At 39.2% G+C, this 27,162-nt stretch overlaps 1 protein-coding gene across 4 annotated transcripts in view; it reads left to right on the plus strand.

Moving 5' to 3' along the window:
* TIAM2 (TIAM Rac1 associated GEF 2) overlaps window positions 1-27,162 on the plus strand; it is a 163,208-nt gene that overhangs the window by 55,282 nt on the left and 80,764 nt on the right. For 3 of the 4 annotated variants that reach the window (XM_085541529.1, XM_085541532.1, XM_085541530.1), the window contains exons 3-4: window positions 23,322-23,437; window positions 24,462-25,661. In XM_085541529.1, the coding sequence (XP_085397655.1) occupies window positions 24,468-25,661 (1,194 nt within the window). In that variant the 5' untranslated portion in view covers window positions 23,322-23,437; window positions 24,462-24,467. Of the gene's footprint in view, window positions 1-14,120; window positions 14,212-23,321; window positions 23,438-24,461; window positions 25,662-27,162 lie in introns of all 4 variants that reach the window. The other variant, XM_085541531.1, reaches the window with a different exon arrangement.

Here is a 27,162-nt window from a genome sequence, read left to right on the forward strand (position 1 = left end):
CGTGATATATCACTTCTTCTCTTTTTGGTGTGTGTGTGTGCACATTTCCTCATTGCTTTCTGGAAGGAATAAAAGCTTTAGAAAAAAAAAAGATAGAAATTAAAAAAATAAAAGGGCTAACTTTGAAATCTTAAGTGTATAAATGCTTCCCTTTTGAGAGAGACGTGTTGCATGTTTTCTTTAGTCTTCCATATAAGCTGACTGAATGAGAGAAAAAAACATCACACAAATAGAATTAGAAGTAGCATTCAAAATTCATTTATGGCTACTGTTCCCTTTTTGACCTGGCTGCTGGACTGTGCTTACAAAAGAGGCTGATCTCAGGACTTGCAGCTTCCTGGAATTGTCCGTCATAGGAGTGAGGAGCAAAAGAATAGCACTCCACCATGAAACATGTGCCAGTGTACTTTGAAATGTCCTTAAAATGCTTTCCTTTGGATATCGTCAAGAAGATTCAAGAGACAAGACCAAAAACAAATATCACTTCTTAAGCTATTTGTCTTTTTTTGTTTGCTTGTTTGTTCTGTTTTGTTTTTTTAGTTGAAAGGCTGTGGATGATCTTCTTGGTAACATTTGCTATGTAGAATGCTGGCATGCCTTTTGGTTTTCTATTCAGGTTATTTACATTAGGAAACAGAGTGACGTAAAAAATTAGGAATTTCTTTGTGGCAGCTTTGTTCCTTTGTGACAAATGCATGAAGCCCCCTGCTCCAGCAGGCAGCTGGAGTTGAAAAGGAGGAGGCAGTGGGATGGATCTGTTGCTCCTCCTTCCCATCCCATTCCCCCCTTCAGCAGGCACTTTTATGAGCACCGCTGCCTTGCTTTATCTCAGGGCAGGGGCAAAAGGGTTTCTCTGGATGACCTTGGACTTCTACTGCCTCCCTGGCCTGCTGGCTGGGTGCTTCTGACTGGATATGATTATCTTCCAGAATGCTGCAACCCGGCTGTGCAGCAGCCTCCTTTTGACCTCAGTTTCCAGCTGTGCCCTTTGCTGACCCACGTTGAAGGGAGCAGCCTTGAAAAGTGTTCCCAGGGCTGCTTCATCACACAGTGCTTCTGCAAAGAGGCCCCGCGACTGGCTGCAGCTCTTGTGCAGGCGCAGAAGGGTAAATGCCATCTCATCTGATATTTGTTATGCAATTGTTTTACCTTCATGGGTGGCCTGGGGTTACAAGTGGGAAGGGAGGGTAGAACCAACCAAGCCACTTACCTCCCTGTTGGGGAACCAAAGTGGGATCTCATTTTTGGTAGTAGAAAATCAGACCGATACCTGATATGTCTAACTGTGGATTTTCACTGTGTTCAAAACCTGTACAGATTTAGAAGCAGAGTTTCAAAAGCATGGGAGAGTTTGGAGCTGCCTGTGCTTCCATTTCAAGGGTGATTTACACATGACAGTAGTAAGTGGGTTTGATCAGCCACAGGAGTGACCAGCATTTAATTCTGACTTTTGCTTTTTAACTCTAATTTGGAAACAACAATTTTTATCAATTTTATAATCTTTTTTTTTTTTTTTCCCACTTTTTTTTGTTATCTGTTGCTGACATGTGCTTATATGGATTTGTAGGAAGAACTCAAATGTGAATCCTAGGGTAGAATCAATGTTAAAATCTGAGAAGGGGCTGAGCAGGTGATCTCAAAGTGTTAAATTCTTTCCTTTGCAGTAGACAGTAGCTGTTCTCATAAGACCAGCTTGATTCTCCTTGGGTATCTACCATTTAAAAAAAATTGGTTAGGCAGCTGAGGAACTGTCATAGTATTTATCTTTTTGCATATTAGCAAGTCTCATTATCCAAAATCATTTTTTATGTACATGTTTTTATCATTGTAACAAATTTTTGTGAATTCTTAATTTGACACTTTTCATGTGTGCATTTATTTGTGATGATTTCATGGCTGTAAAGCTCTTATTTTTGTCAAATTCTATTTCTTGGAAACTGGTATTGTAATGGGTGAACAATGTGTTTGTTTCAGTTGGCTGTCTTGGAACATCTTAAATGTAGGGGCTACAAGATGAGAGTTGAGTGAGTTTATCAAAATATGCAGTTTTCTATCTGAACTAACAAGAGTATGATTTAAAAAGACCTTCCCTCATCTATTATGACTTAAATCTTGAGTTTTTGCTGTTGCAGTAGGTACCAGTCTGTGTGTGACTGTAAAATATCCATCCTTTGCAACCATTAACATCCTGTTAAGAAAACGCTATCTATTTCACAGTGAAGAAGTACTGTCTTTAATGAAGCCACCACTGAACTGCAGTTTTACACAACTGATTTTGTCTCTGGATCCCGCTGCAACAGCCAGCCTGTGTCGTAGCTTTTTGCTCATATGAGATGGATGTAACTAAATTAAATGATCTGGATGCCATGTGATGTTGGATGAAGAGTATATTACCGCAGAATAAAAGGAGCATGTAGGATTACAAAGAGTGCCTGAGGACAGATTTGAGGAAAAAGGATAAAATTTGCCAGGTGGAAGATGTTCTTTAAAGCAAGTGAAGAGGAAGCACGCTAAGATACATAGGCTGAAAATGAGCTCTGTTTTCTTTTCTTTTTCCTTTTCTTTTTTTTTTTGAACATAATCTCAGCTAAATCAATTATATGAAGTGCTGTAGACTTCCAAACTCTCTACAGATGTTCGGTGAAAACTTTATGAACATCGAGTAGTCTGTGAACTTAGTCCAGATCTTGACAATAATTTTGTGGACTGATTAATGACCTATGTTACTGTAGGTGTGGGTTTCCTATTCTGTCTGCTGGTGATATAACTAAAGCTTCCACAGATGTGTTTTTTTGGAAGAAAAAAAACAAATAAAAAAACAACAAACAAACAAACAAATAGGGGGTTTGTGTTCTTAAAACAGAGCTTTGGATTAGAAAGCAAAATAAAGGATTTCCCTTCCAGAAGCTGAAGAAGGACAAATGTATATGTGATGTAGATGAGTGAATTGCTGCTCCTCAGAACTACTTATTTTGAATTCTTAAAGCAGGGAAAAGCAGAGTAGATACTACTCATTTAGTAGAGGAAAGAGAGCTATGCTAGTTTCTTTGAGGTAGATAGGATTAGCTATGGTGGATTAAAATAATTAGACCTGAATTTTGCTTTAATATGAACAAAAGCTCAGACCATATGTCTTTGAGGAACCCCATCTGGTTTCAAGCATTTTCAGTGGGAAAATAAGGCAATTTTGATACTTCAGTCATCAGCTGTGGGTATGTTTTAGGGGGTGGAAGGTTTGCCACAATTTGAATTTGTTCAGTTCATGGAGTTCCTGCTTGATTAATGTTCTGTAAGTGGTATGTATTTGTTTTGTTCTTCTATTTGTCAGCTCTACACTAAGCAGTCTGAGGGACAGAGTGAACTTTTGCTTAAGAATAATTGTAGAGATTTCATTGCAGTTATTTTTATTGAAAATGGACTGATCAACCATCTTTATGGTGTCTGTTGTCTGTCAAGTAAGTGATCTTGTAGGCACTGCCAACAAACTTGCTTTAAAGTAGCACAAAAATGTGACTTCTCCTTTCAAAAGGAAAACCTACTGTCCATTTGGAAGAAAAATCTAATGGATGACCTCATGGTTTAGAATCAGACAGACTTGAATTCATGAGGTTTTGCACTCAGTTTAGCTGAGAAGAAGCTCATCTTTTTGCACTGTTTCTGGGATAGACCTGGAGCCTGTGATCTGTGGGATAATGTTACTCTTTCATCTCTCACCTCATTTGGTTTCTAAATAACTGCATCTCCTCATACAGTATAACATAACAACAGAAAGATAATACTGAGCGAGGGTTATATTGTAAGGGAAAGTGAAAGAAACTTGTGCTTCTAATCCCAAGGGAGGAAAGAGGAAAAAGCAGTGCAATGGCCGAACAATAAAAGCCAAGCACAGGAAAAAAGATTGCTGTTGATGGGCTTCCTAGAAGTAACTGCTTAGAGTTCTATGTAGTGTGAGAAATGCAGTAATGGGGAAATAAAAGATAAATCGATAGCTCTAAATACAATGTATAAAAGTGCGTATGACAGAAGAGCCCCATAGAGGTTTTCTCTTGGGAAACTGTATTTCCAGGTTAGTAAATGTTACTTTCATTGTCACCAAAAGTTTGGTTTCCTAGATCGATGACATGATAGTATTTTCTTAGTCTTTATCGTATGCTTGGCCAGAAATGCCATCCTCTGAGTCTTTTCTTTCAACTCAGACATTCATTTAACCCAGCTTCCAGGATTTTGAAAAGATTGGCTTCAGTCCTGATCACTTTGAGAAAAGCTTGTTTATAACTATTATTTTCTCAGACAATAAGAAGAAATGACGGAAGGCAAAGGGGAGACCAGAACTGCTATTTCCCCTCAGTAGTTGCACAGAAAGTGTTTCAAATGGAGCCTTCCATCTTCTGCTTTTATTTATGCTGTTACAAAGCAGGCAGGAATGCTACAAGTTCTGATGGGTCGAATTTGATGCCCAGTCTGTATTTACAAAATAAGAGACAGCCTTCTCTAGAGACTATTTTTGAAGATAGGTCAGTCTTCAGGGGAACCAAATTTGGTCTGTAATTCCATCTTTAGGAAATGCATATGCATCTATTTATATTTTTTCATAGTTTCTTGTATTTCAGAGACAATGAAGAAAAGACATTTTGCCTGTTATTGCCAAATGAACTGCTGTGTTGCAAATAGGGCAACTGCTTTCTCTCGCAGTCTTGTAATGATTAAGAGTCCACCACAGAAACCTGTAGAAAGAAGGCATGGAAATAAGGTCATCTTGCATTTCACAAATACAGTCTGTAAGAAGTGGTTGTTGACAGTCTTTTATATTGCAAAGCTCGTGTCAGCAGTGATAAGCTCACTGTGTGGTGGATGTACTGGTTGAATCAAGTGTTCCTTTTCAGTAGTTGGTACAGTTAGACACAATAGTTTTGCTTTATTTAGAAGTAATTTTCTCTTGATTTTTACTTTGTTATTGTTTTTCTTTTTTTTTCTTTTGGTTCTTTTTATTATTGAATTTGCAGGTAAGTAAAGATGTAGTACTCTAAATTTAAACTGAATTTTGGCTCACAGTACCTGTCAGTCAAGCATAAGGTTAAGAGTGTAATAACTGGAATTAGACCTATTTTTAAGGGGCATACTGAAATGATGTCTAAAAGCAGATCAGTGTGACTTCATCCTCTGGGTACTATCACTGTTTTTGACCAAATCCAAAGCCCACGAAAGTCAGTGGGAACCTTTCTATTCTCTGTGGTTGGCTTGGATCAAGCTCTGTCTTAGAAATAACTTTATGTCAGCAGTAATATTTCAGAAAGCTGAAAGGCAGCTTGTTAAAGTGGCAGAGAGCAGGCAGGACTCTGAAATCACTGCTTCTGAATAGACTTCATGTGGGCTTGAATATAGAGCACTTTGGAAAAAAACAATTCTGCTTCTGTAAATTGCTCAGGGATACTGAAGTCAAAGACCATCCAAACATTGTTTTGTGGGTTACTTTTGCTGTAAATAGAGTTAATTCTTTGTTATATGTGGAAAAATGCTGGAGTTCCCCTCCAGGCCTTGCATGGAAAAAGTGAGCAGAAGCGTTAATTGTAACCCCCTTCTCAGATGCCAGGAAAGAGTCCTTGAGGCTGCCTTACCCTAACAATATATCCTGTTGAGGTCAAGAACGTTTTTTCTTCCTCCATGATCCAAACTTTCTACCTCAGGAAAGGAGAAAGAAACTCAAATTAGCTGAGAGCAAATAGGAAACAGAAAATGCCAATGATCCACTTGTTAATTCATGGGAATCTGTAGGGTATGTGTGGATAAGGCCTTGAGTTTTCCCTGTAGTCTCCATGGTTCAGGGGAAAAAAAAAGACCCTTGCCTCTGACGCTGGGAGATGGATAAAAGCAGAGTGACTGTGCCTAGAAAGAGTAGAAGTGGACCTGTGCAGAATTTCAGGATGACCCAGACACAACAAACTTCTGCATGTGGGGTGTTAAGAATTACATCTTTCAGTGGCTTAGCTATGAAGGCAGTGAGGATGGGCAATGAGGACCTCAGAAACTCCCAGTCTCTTGTTCTCTTTTGTCAGTGGGCTGGGAACTAAAGCTTAGCTCAGCTACAACACATGCAGCTCAGACTGGAGGTGGGAAAGGATGCCCTACACCCAGTGTGGGGAAGAAGTAATCCTGGCCACATGACTGTGCAGATGGTCTCAGACTTTTCACATAATCTTGCGCTTTTGTTTCTTGGGAGGGACCCCACCTCTCCCTTGCCTGAGTTTAAGCATGTGTAGGAGGCTCTGTGGGGGGATTCTTGCGGATTTAATTATTCCTTACATGTTGTTTGCCTATGTATAGGACAATTGAGCCCATAATAATCAATCTTGCATGCTCTGAAACAAGAAAATGCTACATATGATCTAAGCTGCATGCTGAAATGTGGTTATTGGAAACAACTTTTATGGCTGAATAGGCCTGTATCATGTTGTCTTTTTGCTTTTTTGGGCTTTTAGTTATTTATTTACGGTGTCAAGCCAGCAAAATATTTTATGTGTTTCCATTTAGCTCACTGAATGAATCTTCTGCTTCTGGAAATGTTTATACATGGATGGCAAAAAATAGTTTTTCTATATAAACCAGTGGCTTAATTTTTGTTCAAATTAATTGAAAGATTTATCTCTTTTAACATTTTGTTAAATTATGGAAAAGGATTTTCCTGGGTTTTTGATTACTTATTATATGCATTAAGGTAATTTATTTTGCCATTTCTTATCCGCATTGTGGTTGCCTAGGAGCATAAGTAATAATATTAATTTTGAATCTACGTATTCCATTTTTCTTTCCATCAGACTGGTAATTCCACATAGCTGTTGTGTTCCATATGGTAATTCACTAAATATTTACATTTTTCCTTTATAGCCTTTGAATGCATATGCAAATCTCTTTCTTCTCACACATGGTCATTGTTTTAGTAACAGAGGTCTGTTGCAGACATGCTTAATTTCTGCACTAACATTCCTTAAAAAGTTTATGTGAGGAACCCTGTTCAGGTACTGCAATTTTGAAGCAATTCCAAATTACTGAAGGTCTCCTGACTCTGTGAAAAAAAGAAAGAAATGCAGTCTCGTTGATTCTGAGACTGCTGCATTTTTTCCATGTTCCGTAAGGCTAACATTACATGAGATTATTACTGCTGCAGAATGCCTTTGATTACTGTTGAGATAAGTGACTGAGAAATAATCCATCAAAAATAAAGCTGCTGTTATTCTGCTTCCTTCCCTTCATTTCTGTAGGTATTAGATTTAGGAATATCCTTGAATGATCTGGCTCCTCAAGCAGGAGCATCTTTTGCCTGTAACCCCTCATGCTGCTCTATTTGTTTATTTTTACTTGTTATCTACTGTGCGACAGATGAAAAGAAAATCAGTAAAAGCTTTTTTTTTTCTCCCCCTTTCCCATAGCATTACATATATTGAGGTGTTTACTGTTGCTCATCTACCATTCAGACTTAACAGCATGCTTCAAATTCCTCTTTAATAGAATTTCTTGCTTACTTTGCTTGGTAGGTGTAGTGCTTATCAACAACATATGTCCTCTTTGTTCAAAGTGAGGTTTTTGAAAAATGTTGAGATGATTTATTGCCGTGCGCATCTTTGCAGAAGCCGGCGCCCTCTGTCTTTTATTGTATGGTAGGGATAAAGGAGGCTTCTTTCCTACTTAACTCGTGATTAAAATGGGACACATTGTGATGTTCTCCTTAATTAGCATGAGCGGCTCCTGAGGAGTGAGTGATCCCTGGCTGTGTTGTTTTGCTCTTTCCCCTCTAATGAGTAGAAAGATTCTTTTGAGAATTGCTAAATAATTCAGACCATTAGGAACCTGTCAGCTTAAACAATGCCCCCTCTGACCAGAAAAATTGTCAAGCAGTTGGACACCCTGGCAGATGTTGAACTTGTTCTTATTGTAGGATCTGCTGCAGGCAAATATCTTCACAGCGACTTACAAGATCTGTGCATTACTCCCTTCAGTCAGAGTGTATGGGTATAATCAAGATGTTAACCAGACTTACTTTAGTTTGTACCTCCAGAATTGCTTTTTGTTAAATTAATAATATTCTAATAAGCTCCTAATAGTTTGTTTTACCACCTTTACTTACATTTCCCAGCTAATAATTACGAGAAAATGCAATCCAGGCTTAAAGAAAATCTCACAAAACAAGCAAATGCACTTTTTATTTCTGTAATGTTCCTTCTGTTGCGTCAATCCCTTGCTTTGCATTTGGAAGTTCTTCTCTGAAAACAGAAATGCTGGATGTATTTTTAAGCAGAATTTGTTGTATGCTCATATAACTTAGGGACTGAGAAAGTAGAGGAAATATTTGTAACTTGAAAATGTAGAAAATTGTACACCCATGTGGGGATACTTAAGATAAACTTTAATAACTTCTATTTTGCGTGCCTCTTGGTACACTATTGAAGCAAACAGTGACACGACTTCATGTTCTTAGAATCTTTGTGATACTTACTCTTTTGTAATGATACTAATGTCCAGAGATTTTTCCAGATTAATTGTTGAAACAATGATCAGCATATACTGAATTGTTATGTAATGTATTTGATTAGAAAACAACCTCTTAACTTCCCTGCTTCCTGCAAATATTTGTGCTTCTGTCTTATGTGGGTGATACAAAATAGTCTTGCACAAGCAATTAGCTGGTCTGTTGGAACAGTTAATGGAACAAGCTATGGTAGTAACGCTATGTGAAATAACATCTGTGCTTTATAAATATTTATGTTGTAAGATATCCTAGTATATTCTTACGATGAATTACTCTACTTTCAAATGTTTTTACATGTTTAATATATGTCTTTTTTTTTTTTTAAACAGAATGCGTGAAGGCTTCACTTCTATTTTTTTTTAACTTAATTATGTTAAAAATGTTTCTACCCATTTTTTTAGACAGAATTTTCTTTTCCATTTTGAAATTGTGTTTCTGCAAAGTAAGAGTCCTAAATTGAGAGCGTGTTTACAGCTATCTGTTGTAGTAGAATAACTTCTAATCGTAGTTAGGAAGAAACAATTAACAATTCCCTAGTTAACTAAGATTTGTTACAGCCATTAGTATGTAAAAATGTATGCTTGTCAAAAAAGATGTCAGTGCTGCTTCTGTGGTATAGAAAGTGTTCCTGTCTTGTATATCACCTTGTGTTTCAAAAACAAAGCTTTCTAAAGAAAAGAAAACACATAAAAACCAACCAAACACACAAAAAGAAACCAAAAAACCCACACCCAAATAACAAAAGTAAGCCATTGAGGTCTTGCAGGGTGAGTCTCTCTGTAGCTCTGAGGTAAGGGTTGAAACTGGTATTTGATCCTAGCCAGGAATATTTGTAAGCAGTACTGGCCACTGCAGGTCAGCTTCCCTCATCTGCTATGCTTAGTCATCAAAAGGGAAAAGATGGGTTTGCTGCATAGTTCATTTCTTTTTCTCTCCTAATTGATTATATATTTTTTCAGTAATGTTTCTGCCACATGCCTGCCATCACATGGTCATGCCTTGTCTTTCTTCATTTAATTATGCTGAAATTAATATGACAGTACCCAGAGGCAGTTAGATTCCCTGACTGTTCCCTACAACACTCTTGAAAACAGATCATAACAGCAAATAGTAAGCCTTCATGTGCATCCCTAAAGAACCATGTGACAAAAACAAAGGAAAAGATCCTTCTTTCTTTAAACATAGGCTGTGGTTTATTCCATAACTATTCCCTAAATATCAGTAGATTCTCCATGTTTTGGATGCTGGGAAAACCCATTTGAGAGGGGCATGATGTGTGTGGGGAAATCCTGGACAAGCGGGCAATGGGCAAGGGCATGTTGACTCCTGAGGAGGAGTATCTCTTTGGTCACCTTGTATTACAGCATTTTACAGAGCACAAAAGCCTCTACCAGGAAGACTGTAATCATTTAGGGCACTGTATGCCTCTGTGATAGATGTAAAATTTTGCTTCAGCTTTTGTTGCAACAATTTTTGTTGCTTAGCATCTATTCTGTTTTATAGCCTGAGCTTTTTGACATGTGTTGGTGCTGTCATTCAGTAGGTAAAATGGCCGGTCTGAGTACGTGAGCTCCAGAGTGAGGGAAGTGCTAAGAATTTGGTTTATTTTCATCTTTTTCCTTAGCTCCTCTAAACCTTAATTAAATAAAGACCTTCAATTAATTTTGTCCTCTTCTGTCTGACATACAGTTAGAAATGAAACCAGAAAGCCAAGTGAGTGAGCACTGGTTTGCAGAAGGGAGAGACGTTCCCAGAAATTGAATTGAGGTCTTCTGAAGGAATTTTGTATAGTGTAAGGTTTTCCTTCACCATGGGTGAATGGGAGACTGCTTCGTTTCTTTCCACAGTTCCCCTCCAAGGCCAAAGACACTGAGGACAGATTTGAATGCAGTTTAATCAGAATATTTCTCTAGCAGATGTTTCATGATTCAGATGTCTTAGTCATTAAATCAACAGAGGCTTCTAAATTCACCCCTTGTTACTATCTTGTTGACACTAACATGTAATGATTTCTCATCAACTGAGTTACACCTTGCATACCACACCTTACCTGCTTGAGAGTTCTGTTAGATTTTTGGATTGAGAAGCCTGATTTTGTAACCCAGACTCCTTTAACTTATAAGAGCATTTTGTTTTCTGAAACCAAGTGAGGGAAACTGTATTGTTAACCCCTAGAGTATGTACAAATTTGACGGTACAGAGAAACTAGTCTGTGTTTGAACTGTAATCAGCAAGATGCTGAACTCTGTCCATTGGCCAAAGAACCTTGTGGACTCAAGTAGGGATGCATGCAGGTCAGTCATCTCCTTGTCAGGCATGCTGCACAGGGAGAGGAAGAGGTAAAGGAGAGATCTGGTCTTTGAGAAACAGGCTGGACTGTGTCTAGGAAAAGATATTTTATAGGATTGACATTCTATAACAGCAGGCTGACATTAGTATAAAGGAGATGTGTCTCCTTCCTTAGCATGAAGGCTAGGGACATTTGTATTTTTTCTGTTTTTCTTAGTAGATTCCCACTGCTTAGAAAGCAAAATGGTGACAGTGGTATCACTTAGCACCTTCAGTGTAGAAGTAGTGTAAAAAATGGGTTAAAATAGCTGTCTGCTTAATCTTCATAATCCTTTATCTCCGTGTATAAAAAGTAAGTTCTTGGCTTTGAAGCATTCTCAAGGACATATGTTTTAAAATATGGTATGAGGGTTGCATGCTAATGTACAGCATATTTATATAGCCAGCTAGCTACTAAAGGCACAACTTATATTTTTACTCCCCTTATGGACTTTTCTGCACATCCTACAGTTTGTTTTTACTGCAAAACAGAGATGTTAAGAGCTGTTAAGCAGAGATGTGCGATAACACAAACTACATAGCTTCCTTTCGCTATATTGAAATACCCTTTAATTTCCTATGTGACCTAACAGTTCTCTAGAAAATGAGGATAAATGGAATCCTTCTCTTTCCCACCAGTGTTGTAATGATCTGTTTATGGAAGACTGTGGGGCACATAAATACTTTGGATAGTATTAAGAGCTTAATTTATTGTGTTCAGAGCAGATCTTGCTCGCTCCATGTTGATTTCCAAAGGTAGTTAATTATCAAGTTGTTCTGTGCTGATAATGGCAAGGCAATAGGTGAGAGAAGAAGGAAGGGATGGATGTGGAGACTCATTTTTGAGAGACTGTTATTCTTTAGCCAGAAGGAGGAACCAGAAGATGCATGCAGCAGCTCTGAGTTGGATGATGTGAAAGCTCTGTGTAAGGCAGGTGGAAGTCAGAAAAATGCACCTTCATAGTGTAATGTTGGTATGCTAAAACTGGTCTTTTAAGTACTTTAGAGGTAGAAGTAAAAATTGAAGAGCTTATATCAACTAGAGTCTTAAAACCAAACTTAACTGTTGATTGACATGCCACAAGTGGACATATATTAATAAAAATGGTAGAAGGCATATTAAGTGCACAGGTAGATAAGAAAAAATGTAGTAAAAAGCTGAATGACCCTGAGGACTGGAATGGTAAAATACAATCAACTTGGAAATGTGGAGGGTTCAGTGCTTTGCACTAATATCAGGAATGCCTGTTGACATTTGGGAGTCACCCTCTGAAAATGAAAGAGAAAGACAATGGACAGATTTATTAGCCATTGCTGGAAGATTGTGCACCACTAATGTGATTCAGCTGTGTCCTAGGATATGTCACTCCATGTATTTTTGTTTGTGTTAGGGAAGAATTACTGTTATTGTATGAGGTGCACAAAAGGCATCTTTGGGAATGATATTTATACTTCTGAACATCCATGTTTCAGAGAGGTAAATTCAACAAAGCAGGTTTTGTTAGCTTCAGGGATGAGCGGATGTTAACCCTTTTGAAGGAAGAATATGAACACGATTTATTTAATCAGCCAAGAAGGTGAGCTACTGGGGGGTTGGACTAGAGGCCAAGCATTGCTCCTGAGTAAGATGCAATGCTTTGACTCAGGAGTGGTCCTTGCATTTATGTGGTTTATGATGTTAATCCTAGAACTTGGTCTGTTAGGTAAGCAGTTGGGCCACAGCAAGACTGTTAATAGAATACTAGTGTGTTAAGTACAGGAAAGAGAAAATAACTTGCTTTGCACAGAAAGTGAATTTGTCGCCAAAATGAGCATATGCGGAGCTCCAAGTTGTGTATTCAGATGTAGATTTAGGAATATAATGTAAGTCATTTACTGCTCAGTTATTTTTCATAAAAACTAACTTGGATCTTGTTTATAAAAAAAAAAAAAAAGGAGGTCTGTGGTGTTGAAAGAAGGATTTGACCTTTGATGTGATGAAGAGAGCGTATTAGTTGCCAATGTTGTTAACCTGGGAATTTTTAGAAGAGATCCAAATCATCGTTTTTTCAGTAGAGAAGTTAACACTGAATGTGCTTTGGAGATTAATTGGAATTTTACTCCCTGTTTTTCCAAAGCTGCCGAGTCTTAGAGTTACCTCTCCAGTGACAGCAAACAGCGAGAGTGCTGGAATACTGAAAACAGTGAAGCACAGGTCAGGTTCACTTCTAGGTGGCAATTCCTAAGTCACTGTGCAAATATTTATTCCATTTTTGTGGACAGAAATATTGATTTGGAGCTTTTGTGGATTTCTAATAGTTTCTATTACAGTGTTTATGTGTTTCTTTTCAATTTAGTGCATCATCTGCAATGTAACTTGGCTATAGTTTCATGCTTGGCACTTAGAAGTAAGCCTGTGATTTTACTAGAATAATTGAATAAATGCCTTTTTTTTTTTTCTTTCTTTTTTCTTTTCTTTGTTTGACTGCAACTGTTGAGCCCTTCTAATAGCAGTAAGATTGTTCATGCACTTAAATAAAGATTTCATGGCCTAGATCAGTATATTAAAACTTGGAGATGTCACCTGCATCTAATGAGTATTGTTTTATCTGAGGTCAGTTATTAAAAAAAAAACAACAGCCAGTGTATTCCGTAAGATAGTAGAAAAAGTAGAAGAAAGCATTTGGGAAGAACTGTTAGTCTGTGAACATGTGTACATGTTCAGTGGTGGTGTACATGATGGAATTGCATAAAACCATTAAAAGCAACTGGAAGCTGCTCTTGAGAGAGGGTTTTCATGACTAGAACATTCCTGCAGTGGTTGTGGTAGGCAGGTTTTTGCCAGTGTGTCTCACCCAAGGATGTTGGGAATGCCTACTCACTCTTATGGAACTTAAGGGGAAGGGAGGAAAAAAAGACTAACAGAAAATAAGAGACCCTAGAGCTCCCTTTGAGTCAGCTGGCCTGTGGTGGGCAGCCTTTCTGCATCCTTGCTGTGGAAGCAGGCGGTGGCTGCTGACTGCAGGGTCAGACAGGAGCCCGGTCAGGGATGTGGCCACCTGGCATGGCGGCAGATGGGCCGGCTGGCCTAACCACTTTGGGCAGCCAGTGGAAAACCACCCTCTGGTGAAGCCTGTGTTGCACTGCTCCGCCAATGGAAAAAACTGAGCTTCAGGAGGGTGTGTAGCCTGCAGACAAAAATATATCCAGCCTTGTGCGGGCAGGGGCTGTTTTTAGTTCCTAACGGCTCTGTGTTTTGAAGTGTTAGACACAGTTTCCTGGCTTTCCCCAGGCAGGGAGAGCCCATGTGTCTGCATGTGTGTCCGGCAGCAGAGCCAGAGAGTCCGTGGAGCAGAGAGGCTGAAACCAGCACCCTGGGGGAGGTAAGCGGGTGAGGGAAGGGGGCTCAGGCTGGGAGAGCTGGGAAGCAGGGAGGAAAAGAGACAAGCCTCCACCAACTCCCCCAGGAGCACAGTGGGCTGATGCTATGCCCCATCTCCCAGCGACTGTGCTCCCTCCGCTGCCGTGGGCTGTGCCTGAGATGAATGATCTGCCTGCGGAAAACAGTTTTTGCTGGTCATCTGTCAAACCTGATTGTCTGAATTGCTAAATAAACTACCGCCCGTATCATTTTACAGCACTGCTTCAACAGGGCTGGATATTTTTAAGGCAGAGTATGAGAAAGTGTGTATTAGTGTTGCAGTTTTTGCTGTGTTGAAGTGACTCTTCAAATTAAAATATGATTAGTAATCACTCCAAGTCTTTCCTGCTTTTTATTCTGTCTTTTCTCACTCAAATTTTAAGTTAATTCATGATAAATGGACAGTGAAACCAAGCAGATATCGGGTAGTTTTTCAGCGAAGTGTTAGAAGAAAAGGTTTCAGTCAGCATTACTACTATGCTTGAATCAGGATTATGTGGAAAAAGCAGAACTGTTGCTTCTGGCAGAGGTAGGTTTTGAATGAATTCTGATTTTTCTATATAGATTTTAAAAGCTGCTTAGATTTTAAATACATATTTGTACTGAAATTGTAAAAATGCTGTATTTAGTGGCACAGGAGAATTAAAAAAAAAAAAACCAACGATGGAAATGCCCAAGAAATGGAGAAGTGTTTCTTTTCCCCAACTTCTTTTTTAAGAGGATGGTGATTAATTGCTTGTGCAATGCAACCGAAGTTTGTTGCTTTGTTCATGCTTGTTGCTGATGTGGTCACTGAGTTAATTTTGTACTCCAGTGACTTCATGCTTCATTCTGGAAATCATGTCTTTCTTTCCTTTTGGAATGAATGATTTGGTAAAATTATATAATGTAAAGCAAATTACTAGTTAGAAGGCAAAGGATGGAATTTTTTTTAGTCTGATCAGCTCTAACTGGAAAAGGGTCCTTATGTCATAAAAGACAGAAACACAGTATTCTGTAGCTGCGAAGCTACAAAGCAAGTCTTTCAGCAATTATATGTAATCTCCAGTGCACTCCTTCTAGTGTAGAAATAACATTCTGGATCTGAGAGGTAGAAAGTAAGCCCTAAACTGTGTTACTGCTGGAGGGCTCTTGGCATGCTAAAATCAAGATCCACTCTTAATTGTTGGAAGGATCCTATCTCAAGTTCAGTTCTGACCTCTAGATCCACTGTCCTCTTCAGGAAGTCCCAGGACCAATGGTTGGAAAGCATTTACTTTGGAGTCAGCACCCTCTCCCTCTGGTGCTTATGGATGTGTAGACTGAGAGGATGGGCTTCACCAAATATATAATGGTTTCCCCTTCTTCCTGTGAAGTGGGTTGGGTAATAGGTGGCAATGCTGCGTTACTCAGCCCCATGTCTGCCTTGCTGACTGGGTTTGTTTTTGATAGCATGAGGTGATTGCTACTGGAGAGGATAAAAGAGAAGAAGGGTGGATGTCTCTGGTTAAGTTTGGGACTTCCAGTTTGGCCACAAAGCCCCAGTCTTGCCTCCTCCTGCCACTACCACAGGTAAGAAGGGTGAGGAAGAGAACTCTGGGGACTTTACCTGCTCTCAATCTCTGAGGTGCTGCTGCTCCCACCCCAGGGCATCCTCAGTGCCTGTGCCAGCAGTGAGGCTGGAGTCATGTGGAGCATTTTGGCCCCTTTAGAGTGCACCATCCTTCCCATCCAAAATTCAAGGCTGGGAAATCCCTTGATGACTCTGTATGAGTCTGCACCTGGGCCTGCCAGCATGTTCACAGCTGGAGTAGGAGGAGAAAAATGATCCTTGACATACTAACTCTTTTAATTATTACAGCCACTTCTTTATGTGAGTTGGCATTCTTAATTTTACTTTTTTTTTTTTTTTTAAGCTTAATGACTTCTATTTAAATGGATGTGTGCTTTAGCCATTGTATATAAATTAAGTAACACTTAAAGATGGTGAAATTCGTTTTTCCTTCCAAAGAAAAATAACTCTCTAGAGATTTAGATTGTATCAGGATTTATATAATACGATAAAAATCTTCAGGCTTGATTCGGTATTCGTATAATATGATACAAATCGTCAGGCTTGATTCAGTATTTCATATTGCTCTTACTTGAAAGCTGTATGGCATGATATAATTTAACTGCCAATACCTTGGACTCAAAAGAATGAGTTGAGTATAAGACTTGAACTACGAGTGTGAGATATGTCATTCTGATGCGGTACATATGTGTAGACCTGTTGGGATCAATACTATTTTTAGGAAAGGAGCCAGAAAAGGAGATTATCTCTGAGCTACCAAACACTTCCTAAGACAGGAGAAATTCTGAAGAGAATAATGAGTGAGGAGTTCTGGTTTCAAACAGGATTTTAAGGGAAAATCACCCTCTTTTCTTTTCCTTTCCTTTCCTTTCCTTTCCTTTCCTTTCCTTTCCTTTCCTTTCCTTTCCTTTCCTTTCCTTTCCTTTCCTTTCCTTTCCTTTCCTTTCCTTTCCTTTCCTTTCCTTTCCTTTCCTTTCCTTTCCTTTCCTTTCCTTTCCTTTCCTTTCCTTTCCTTTCCTTTCCTTTCCTTTCCTTTCCTTTCCTTTCCTTTCCTTTCCTTTCCTTTCCTTTCCTTTCCTTTCCTTTCCTTTCCTTTCCTTTCCTTTCCTTTCCTTTCCTTTCCTTTCCTTTCCTTTCCTTTCCTTTCCTTTCCTTTCCTTTCCTTTCCTTTCCTTTCCTTTCCTTTCCTTTCCTTTCCTTTCCTTTCCTTTCCTTTCCTTTCCTTTCCTTTCCTTTCCTTTCCTTTCCTTTCCTTTCCTTTCCTTTCCTTTCCTTTCCTTTCCTTTCCTTTCCTTTCCTTTCCTTTCCTCCTTTCCTTTCCTTTCTTTCTTTCCTTTTTCTTTTTAAGACATACTTGTGGTGTTTTGGTTATTCATTCTTTGAATACAGTGATATGTAATGCAAAATAATCTTGCCAAGAATACCACGATACAATTATTATGGTATATTTTTGTTATAGGAATGTGATTGAGATTGCAGGAATAAGAAACCTGCTTCTGATTTGTGGAAGCTTGTGACAAAATGGTGTAGTTTTAAAAAACACAGTAAATTGTTTCCAGTAAGAACCTTTATATTTAATCCAGCTACGGTATTGTGCTGTCGTGCCTCCCTAATTAATTTTGCGTATCTTTTCATGTGCAGCCATGCAGGAAGGTGAGGACAGGTTCACCTTTGAGCATTTAGTGTAATTTTCATATTAAAAATGAGAGTAGGTTAAAAGTTAATTTAAACTTTACATCTGCAATTCTTTATCCCTGTAAGAATTCTCTGAGCACGTTGATTCTGTGCAGGACAGGTTAGTATATGGTAGATAATTTTATGAAATTCGAAGACTTCATAAACCATTTAAAATGACTAGCGTCATTTTAAATATAAATTTATTGGTCAATTAAAAACAGCTTTTCTGGCTGTGTATGTATACATCTCTATAGGTATTAGCTCTGCATCACAGTCTACAGTATTTTTAACTGGAAAGTAATAAGTTGGTCATTCATATCAATGAAGGAGAGATATTTGTTTAGCTTTTCTTGCTCTGAAGTACTTTCAGATTCTCCATTATCACAGCTTCACAAATCCTGATGATGGTCTCCCATGGTGACCTTATTAAACACGCACCCAGAGCATCTTTGCAGGGACTCTGGCACTGCCTGTTCTCTTTTCCTCCATGATGCCATTTGTATCTTCTCACTCTACCTTGCTTACTCTGGAGGTGAATATTGCAATCACAGTCTGCAGCTGGGAGAGGAGTCCTTAATTGCCCTTCAGGAAGCATGTTTTCCAGTTTCCACAAAAAGTGTACATGACTCTTTGCCTGCTTCCCCTTGCTTCATTACTATGGAATACTTGGTAAGATATACTATCTGAATTTCACATATAAAGGCTCTTCATATAGGTATTTATATCACACAACATGAGTTAAAACCTTGTTTGCATTTCAAAGACATTTGTACAGAAGTTGGTATCAGTGTGTGACTGTACTTGGTGACAGCTACTGGAAAATTGTTCCAGTGGCCAGAGGTACTGCGCCAGTACAGGCAACAACCATCCTGTGTCTGGGAATGCACACAGCAAAGAGGTTTTGTACATGTGTTTATGCAAAAGCAGGAACAAAGTATTTAGTAGCTTATTTCTCTCTTGAATAATTGTATAATTCCTCAAGAAAAGGCCTCCTGAAGTAATGCTTAAGTACTGTACTAGTTCTATGTTGTAAACAACAGGAAAGGTGCAGGCAGCTAGCTCATTGTATATTATCAGGCTCTTACTGTTGATCTTCTTTTAAAACACCTTTTTTTGTTTAAAACAGCAGCTTTTTAATTTAAGCTCTTCTGCTGTTCATAAATGGCTATTATTCCTAGTATCCCTGACAACTCTTGTACAAGAGTTCCTACAGTTTTTAATGTCCTCCCTCAGTGGTACTGATTTGATGAGATAATGTTATTCTAATGTTGTCCTATTAACCATATCAATTCACATTTTTATTTTTTCTTGTTACTTTTGCACTGATAACATGTTTTGAGAAGTGAGAATCAACTCCTCTGTACCACATGAGTAGATTTGCAGGGATTAAATGGTTTGTAGATTACTTGATACAGATCTACTTGATATAGATCACATCTACCAGTGACTATTCATTGTCACCAGCTGTCCAGAGGAATAAATGCATCAAAATATAGCAGAGTTAGTTTTGGTTCATGGCTTCGTGTCTCATGAATATTACTTCTTGCTCCAGGCTAAGGCTTACCATTGCTCTTACATTAGTTGAACTTCTACAGCATCCTGGGTGGTCACACTGTCACTCTTAACAGAACATCCATGGAAAGAAGCTGCCACAATTTCTTGTCTTTCTGTAGCTGGTATTGGGCCACTGTCTTCATCTTTGTGGTTGCAGTCTATTCAGTCTATTTACATCTTTGTACTCACCTCCTGACAGTTTGGAGTTTGTATTTTACTAACCTGTAGTTTTAGGAAGTCTCAACTTGGTGAATGTGACTGTACTGAAGGCAGATGGCTGTGTATTTATGTTTGATATGCTTTTGCTGTAGCAGCACAAATTAGTGCAGGAGTCCCACCATCTTTGACTCAAATTTGTCAGCAATTCATAACTAAGTCACAAAAGATAAAGACAGGGACTGAGACAATAAAGAACTTCCTGCATGGAAAACAAAGTGATTGGTGACATCCTACAGTTTTCACTAAAGGATGAATCATATTTGATAAGTTTGCTGGCCTTCTACAATAGGTTGATAGCATCACTGAGTAAAGGAAGAGCAACTGACTTCATCTACCTGGACTTGGGCAAAGTGTTTGGCACTGTCTTGCACAACATCCTTGTCTTTAAATTTAAAAGATGTGTATTGGACAGATGGACCACTCAGTGGGTGAGGAATTCTCTGGATGGTTGCACTGAAAGAGTTGCAGTCAACAGAGTGATGTCCAAATGGAGTCCGGTGACAAGTGGCATTTCTCAGGGGTCAGTATAGGGACTGGTGCTGTTTAACAACTTTGTTACTGAATGGACAATGGAACTGAATGCTGGCTTAGGAAGTCTGCTGATGACGCCAGTGTGTATGTTGTTGTCAACATGCTGGAAGGAAGGGATACTATAAAAAATAGGCCTCAACTGGCTTGAGAAATGGGCCTGTGTGATCCTTATGAAGTTCATTAAGGCCCATTACAAGGCCCTGCACATGATTCAGGGCAATCCCAAGCACAAATACATACTGAGCAGAGAATGGGTTGAGAACAGCTCTGAAGAGAAGGACTTGGGTATGTTTGTTGATAAGAAGTTCAGTATGAGTTGGCAATGCACACTTCAAGCCTAGAAAGCCAATTGTATCCTGGACTGAATCAAAAAGAACTTGCCCAGCAGGGCAGGAGATTGTCTCCCTCTGCTTTGCTTTGTGAGAGCTCATCTGGAGTACTGCATTCAGCTCCAGTGCCCTCAGTACAAGAGAGATGTGGACCTACTGCAATGAGTCCTGAGGAGGAGTACGAAGATGATCAGAGGTCTGGGGCACCTCTCCTATGAAGTAAGGCTAAGACAGTTGGGATTGTTCAACCTGGGGAAGACTTTAGGGAGACCATATAGCAGCTTTCCAGTGCACACAAGAAAGCCGGAGAAGGGATATTTACAAAGGCATGTAGTGATAGGGCAAGGGGTTAATGGTTTAAACTAAAAGAGTTCAGATTAGATAGATGGGACTTAGAGCAACTTTGTCTGGTGGGTAGTGTTCTTGCCTATAGCAGGGGATATTGGAACTAGATGGTGTTTTCTAACCAAAGCTATTCTATGATTTAAAAATTCTTTGTTTCTATTGTAGCGGTTTACTTTTGATTGTAGTGTAGCTAGCGAGTCAAGCTTCAGAAACCTTCAGTTTGAGAGATGAAGACTGAGAAGTGAGCACCCATCCGGCTGCAGTGCGCTGCCAAATAATGTGTGTACACCTCAATCCTAAGAATAGTGTTTTCCCCTCCAATATTTATGAAGCAGTCTAGTGCTGTGTTCTTAATGAGGGAATATAGGTGGCTGGCTCCTGAGCTTCTGTGTTTGTTTTTCTGAGCCAAAAACATCTAGGAGAACTGTATGTGCAGGAGCATAAAGGTAGGGAAATGTGTTTTTAGCTCTGGGGTTATGATTTGTGTTAATTATTGGGTGTGGTGGTGATGGTGGTGGGGTTCCCAGATTAGTATGTTTGCATAGCTGTGTTTTTTAAATGTGTCAGGGGGGACTAGGGTGAAGATTAAGAACTTCTTTTTTTAGGGAATGTGGGTATAATTGAAAGCAAGTAATCTTTTAATAGTCATCTTCACGCACAGTGAGCTGCTTTCTAAATATATTGATTATAAGTACAGCAAATATTCATAGTCTCTGGTGTTGCTCACATTAAGTATTAATCCCCCTAGCTCTGCAAATGAACAGAGGAAAAAAAGCACTTTGTCTTCTGGGGTTGTAGGTTGCTATGAGAAAGTACAGGGGGAATGCAGTCCCCTGCACTGTTATTTCCAGAGCTTCCAAAATTAAATCAGTGTAAAATGTGCATGTGTTCAAGAAAAATGCAGCCAGAGTTGTTCCTTGACCACCTCTGTGCCCTGGTGTTGTGCTGCCTTTGAGAGCAAGTCTGCTTCCTCTCTACCCCTATTGTAATTACCAGAAAGAAAATAGCTCCATGCTAGTGTGAGGCAAGAGAAAAACATCCCAGCTGATTTTCAGGGTGAGGGTCTTTATGCAGCCCTACAGATGCCTTGGCTGGTTATTACAGTGTGCATGAATGTTTAGCCTTCTGTAAATCTGTGGATGGCTGAGAAAAATCCCTTGGGGGTGTTTCCATGGGATTTATTGACTGTTGTGTTGTAGAGCTACCTGATTTCTGCACAGACTGAGACACTGTTTTGTAGACATTGTACCCCAAGATAAGTTTATTCATTCACCCATTATGTGATTTGAGTATTGGATCAGATGAGTACAATGGATGCTGTAGCAGCAGCTCAAGCCTCAAAGAACTGAATGTCTATCTTCTGAGGTTCATGACAGCAGCTTGCTAGCTACCCACTCTGTTAAAAGGATTACCTAACCACTGCACAATTGCTATGGAGACCAGATGGTCTTTTTGCCTGTTTCTTTAGACGAATTGGGTTCAGTGTTCCCTTATGAATAGACATGTGCCCCCAATATCCTCTCGTTGAATGTAGTTTTTGCTCCCACATGAAGAATTCTGAATGCAGACTTTTGCTTGTTTGCTGTCTGTGCCTCTTGGTCTGAGGCAGGCAGCTTAGCTGGGACGGGTGCAATTTGTTCAGCAGTTTGGGACCATGAGGTTGATACTGTCTTCTGTTTACCTTTACTTTGAGTCTCTTTTGTTCAGTGCTAGTTACATTCGATATCATTAGCTTGTTGACATAAGTGGCTAAAATTAGCATAGGCAAATCAAACCTTCAAGGCTAGGGTGTCTTTGCTAGCAAGCTTCCAAACTTAGAAAGAATAAACAATTTAAAAAGAAGTTTTGTTTTCAAGGGTTAGCTGAAATTTATGATTTCTTTAGTCTGATTTCTTTGTGGTAACAGCCATGAATTTGGGTTTATAGGTCTCTAGAATTATCCAAAAGGATTTATTTCTTCTAAATCATTTGTTTGCTGTCTTTTTTTTTTTCTAAGCTTGCTGATGAGACTGTTTTTAATTCTAGTTGGCAGTGTTTTCCTTTGCTTTCTGAAAGTTTAGCGAAGTACCTAGCTTACCACTGAATTTCTTTAAAATCTGAAAGTTCTTATGCACACTGAGCCAGAGCTCTTGTACAGCTTCCCCTATTGAATGTTTTTTTCCCCACGCTACTGGTACCTTCTGTGAGATTCAGCTCATATCCTTGCTTTGAGTTACAGCCTCTGTGTGCTGAGAGGAGGATTGATACATTTGAATGCTCAGGAAAGAACTTGGGTCTTGCTACCTTCTTGTGTGCTGGGTGCTCGGGACTGCCTTTCAATTGTTGCTTGGCAGAGCAGCTTAAAATAGGTACAACCTTAAGGGGAGAGATTGCTGGGTGGTTTGTGGAATGAGTTGTGAAGTAGCCTTTCACTGCAGGAGTCATAGCTGGAACTGAGACAGGACGAGGAAGGATAAACAGATCCTGCAAAACATGCTCTGATCGGTTTGTTCCAAATTATAGTGGATCACTGCATGGCCCAGTGATCTGTACTGGTGTTGCAAAAGCCAAATGGAAGGTGCTTAAAGTACACCCTAATTCATCAGTGAGAGGGGAAAAGGAAAGGATTAGAAAATAAAGCCGTTACTTGGTGACTTCATTGTATTAATTTATTGTCAATTGTTAAAATACGTTTATTAACATTGGTGTCTGAAGTCCAAGAATCCATAATTAGATCTCTTTTATTCATTTGTGCCTTCTGTATGATTATTTTTTAGTATTTGTTTTGCTTATTATTCAACTAAAAAGTGTTTTCTATGACTGAGAACCTGTTTTTATTTTTTTTCTTTAATTTTATTATTATTATTATTTTGTCTTGTTTTCTAGGAAGCTTGCATTCATCTCCATCCTGCTTTTTTGGCAAGTGTAGTGGCTGGCCAAGAAGACAGTGCAAAAGATGCTAACTGATAACCATACCTACGTTTGAGAGAGAGATTCTACAGGTATGCTTCTTGTTTTACACACTGCTTTTGTCTAAAAGTGATCAGGGATGAAACTTAGGGTATTACAATAAATATAAATTCTAGAAAATAAGATTCTGTAATCACAATGGATTGTTCTGACAAAAGTTTGATTGAGACTGCAGTGACTTTCAGAGTGACAGCCTGAGGTCTAACAAAGAATCATAGCTCTGACTGAAAATGGACTTTGATGTTCTTTCTGCAAATTACAGTGGAGATCAACTCCAAGTAGTGAAAAGAACAGAACGACCATCTTTACTTTTGAGTACACTTTGTGAAGGTACAAAATCTTAATTATCTCACTCTGGCAGGTTGCCTATTCCAGTATGCACCATTTCCTGTAAATTCAGTAAAAGGCTGAAGTGTGTTTTATTAAGTGATCTATCAAACTACCCCATGCTGAATGAACATAATGTGGTTTTGTGCTGTAATGGAAGATGAGGCTTTTCGCTAACCAAGTTCTTTTTATTCCTTCCTCTTCTCCCGGACTGACTCCATTTATACATAAAGTTGGAGTTAGCCGAACAGTTTATTGAGGCAATACTTGGTTGCATACAAGCCAGTCAAGCTGAAACTGCAGTTTGCTTGTCTCCTGGCAGAAGGGATTTCTCTGAAAGTACAGTTCACTTTACATCTAAGTAATGATTATCGTGCTGTCTCCCTTTCATTATGCCATTGTTCTTAGGAGCCAGAGGTTTTGTAAGTTATAAGAAAAAGATGTTGCCAAGGGTGTGGGTGGAGAAAGGTGTTGACGTGATTTCAATGGATTTAGATTCCAGCTTTAAAACAGAGGGGTAATAAACCAGACAGAGAATAGGCTTTCCTAGGCTGCCCCTAAAATTAATGCAATTGTGAGTTTGATGTTGTAATTTTTTTTTTTTAATTAAACAATTGTTTAATATAACTTTTAAGAAAAGGCATTTTCCTGTACAGAGAATAAATCTGGCCTGTTACTTTTTGCTTTTTCTACTGGCCATTGTTTCTAATGAAACTCTTCTTGATTTAGTGGAAAATGGGAAACTCAGAAAGCCAATACAGTCTTCAGGGATCAAAAAATCATGCTGCTGCTTCAACTGGTTCCAAGCAGAAGCCTTGCTCTCTAAAAATTCGCAGCATTCATGCTAAAGATGAAAAGTCTTGCTCCTTGCATGGATGGGGACATACCAATAGTGGCTCAAACTACAAGTCGAGATCTCTTGCTAGAAGCTGCCTTTCGCACTTCAAAAGTAGTCAGCCTTATTCAGCTAGACTCAGTGACACTGTGGTGAAAGCCTCTAAAAGTAACGTCGTTGTCAAACACAGGGCACACACCTCAGGGGACTACTGTCCAGGAAATAATGCAGTGTTTTTGCCTGATAATGGTTTCCACTATATTGGCTTTCAAGCTGGAAGTAATCATGCTGTTCCCCGGGATTGCAATGGGCACGTTTTAAAATGCTATGGAAAGAATGAGAGTCTTGCATCAACCTCCCCATCAGAGGACAGGAGGAGTCCAAAAGTGCTCATTAAAACACTGGGGAAGCTGGATGGTTGCTTGAGAGTTGAATTCCACAACAGTAGCAACAGCAAAGTACCAACTGAGGAGTCCAGTGGGCCAGTCCAGCTGCTGAGGTATTCACCTGCCTTGGAATCTAAATCAAATAACCTGCTTGATGTCAGGAGGAACTCCAGTGCAGATTGTTCTTCAAACCATCGTCTGTCACCTACTGATTCAAGGCTTCGATCTAGTAAGGGAAGCTCCCTAAGCTCTGAGTCTTCATGGTATGACTCTCTCTGGGGAAATGCTGGGGATATCAATGAGTTGGATGGTCCATATTTGACAAGGAGCACTCCGGATACAAGCATTCATGCCAGTTTCCCAGCAAGCGACAAGAAGTCCTTCAATCAAAGTTCATCTCTGTCTTCACTTCGAGATCTCTATAGGGATACAAATTTGGAAAGCACTCCTCCACCTGGGATCAGGCTGTCTGATGAGTATATCGACACTCATGGTAGCCTAAGCAACCGTGTATCATTTGCCTCAGACATTGATGTTCCCTCCAGAGTAGAGCAGGGAAGTCCTGCTCATTATTCCTCTTACACACTCCCGTGTAGAAAGTCCAAGCCCCTTACTGAGGATGCATCCAAGAAGGACACGTTAAAAAGCCGCATGAGGCGCATCAGTGACTGGACAGGAAGTCTCTCAAGGAAGAAAAGGAAGTTGCAGGTATGTACAAACAGTTCTGAGCCTGTGTCTGGCAGTTGGTTTGTAGATTTGTATCATGTTTGTCTTTCTAACAGAATAATGAATTACCAGTTTCTTTTGATAATTCATGGAATTCTGTGAATTTTTCCAATTTAGAAGTTATGTATAGGTGTTGGCAACAAGAAAAAAAAGCAACAACACAAGAAACAAAGCATTTCTGTGCAAAAATATTCTCTTCCTATTTTGTCACCCTCTTAGCTGTCTTGAATCTCTGAGCCCTAATACCTCAGTGAATAAGCTTTTGTATCCACTGTGTTATTTATGAAATAACTTTGAATTTTTAAGCCTTCTTTTTGTTTCAAATATGAAAATATAACCTAGCATACATTATTTAAAAACCATGGAAGGAGCAGTGGAAGTAAACGTGAAAAGCAGCATGTTAAAAATACCTCTGCAAACAGTCTCTGTTTGCATTATATGCTTCATCATTGACTTTGATTTCACCACTGGTGTATCTGTAGCTAGGCAAGCAGCTGCAGACCTCTGGCCAGAGCCGCTGGCTCTGTATCTCCCTTCCATTAAGCTTTTACATGGGGTGCCCTCCTCCTTCACGTGCGTGAGCTTAGCTTGCCAGATGGAGGAGCTTGAGTTGCCATCTGGCCTGACAGCAGTTAGTTTTGTGAAGAAGGAGATGGGAGGAGGGCAAGAGGGAGGGAAAGGATGTTTCCTTTTGAAGAATTTAAAACTAATCCCATTAATAGGAATGTAGGATTCCTGTGGTTGGGAACGAAATTCTTGTCTCCAGTCATATGTCCCCGAGTCAGCTCTTTAAATGCCAGACTGTACCTGGCATTTGAAGTGAGTTCAAACATTGAGTTGGAAGGGCAGAAACTTTTTTTTTTTTTTTTATAGTTTTAATTTTCCCTAATGTCTGTCATATAGGAGCAGTCACTGTGCTTCTCTACGTAAATCTGTTTTACGTAGATCTGCTCTGTTTTATCAATATTGATTGGGTTGCTGGCTGCTTTAGAAGTGTGAAGAGAGTAAGAGGAACCCTTAATTCTGCAACTTTGCCAACAGTTAAGATCATATGATGCTCTTTCTTTCATAGGTAAGGGCTAGAGAACTGGGAAGATGAAAATGATGGCTGTGTATTTGAGTCAGTGTTTTCTGAGTTGATGCTTATATATTTTATCAGATTTTGTCTTTTCACCTTCTAACTCAGCTGTGAAAGAGAAGGCAGAAAAAAAATGGAATCAGTAAAGTGGGCCCCAATGCTTTCTGCCAGGATTCTTTGCTGATTTTGACATCTGCAGCTATTCTGGATTTTATAGCCTGGCTTTACATATGATCTCTGCATCCCAGACCTTTGCCATGGATTACTTAGTTATGACATTTTCAGAATGGTATTTGTGATTCAGGATTCATAGCTGCCTTGAATTCACTGTGCAGTGAGCTTACTTTAGGTGCAGCGAAGAAAATCTGCTTGTGAGATTGCATCAAACTCAGATTCGATTCTGAT

This window comes from Coturnix japonica, chromosome 3 (assembly GCF_054131305.1).
Source record: "Coturnix japonica strain WE chromosome 3, WE-NBRP24, whole genome shotgun sequence".
NCBI lineage: Eukaryota > Metazoa > Chordata > Aves > Galliformes > Phasianidae > Coturnix > Coturnix japonica.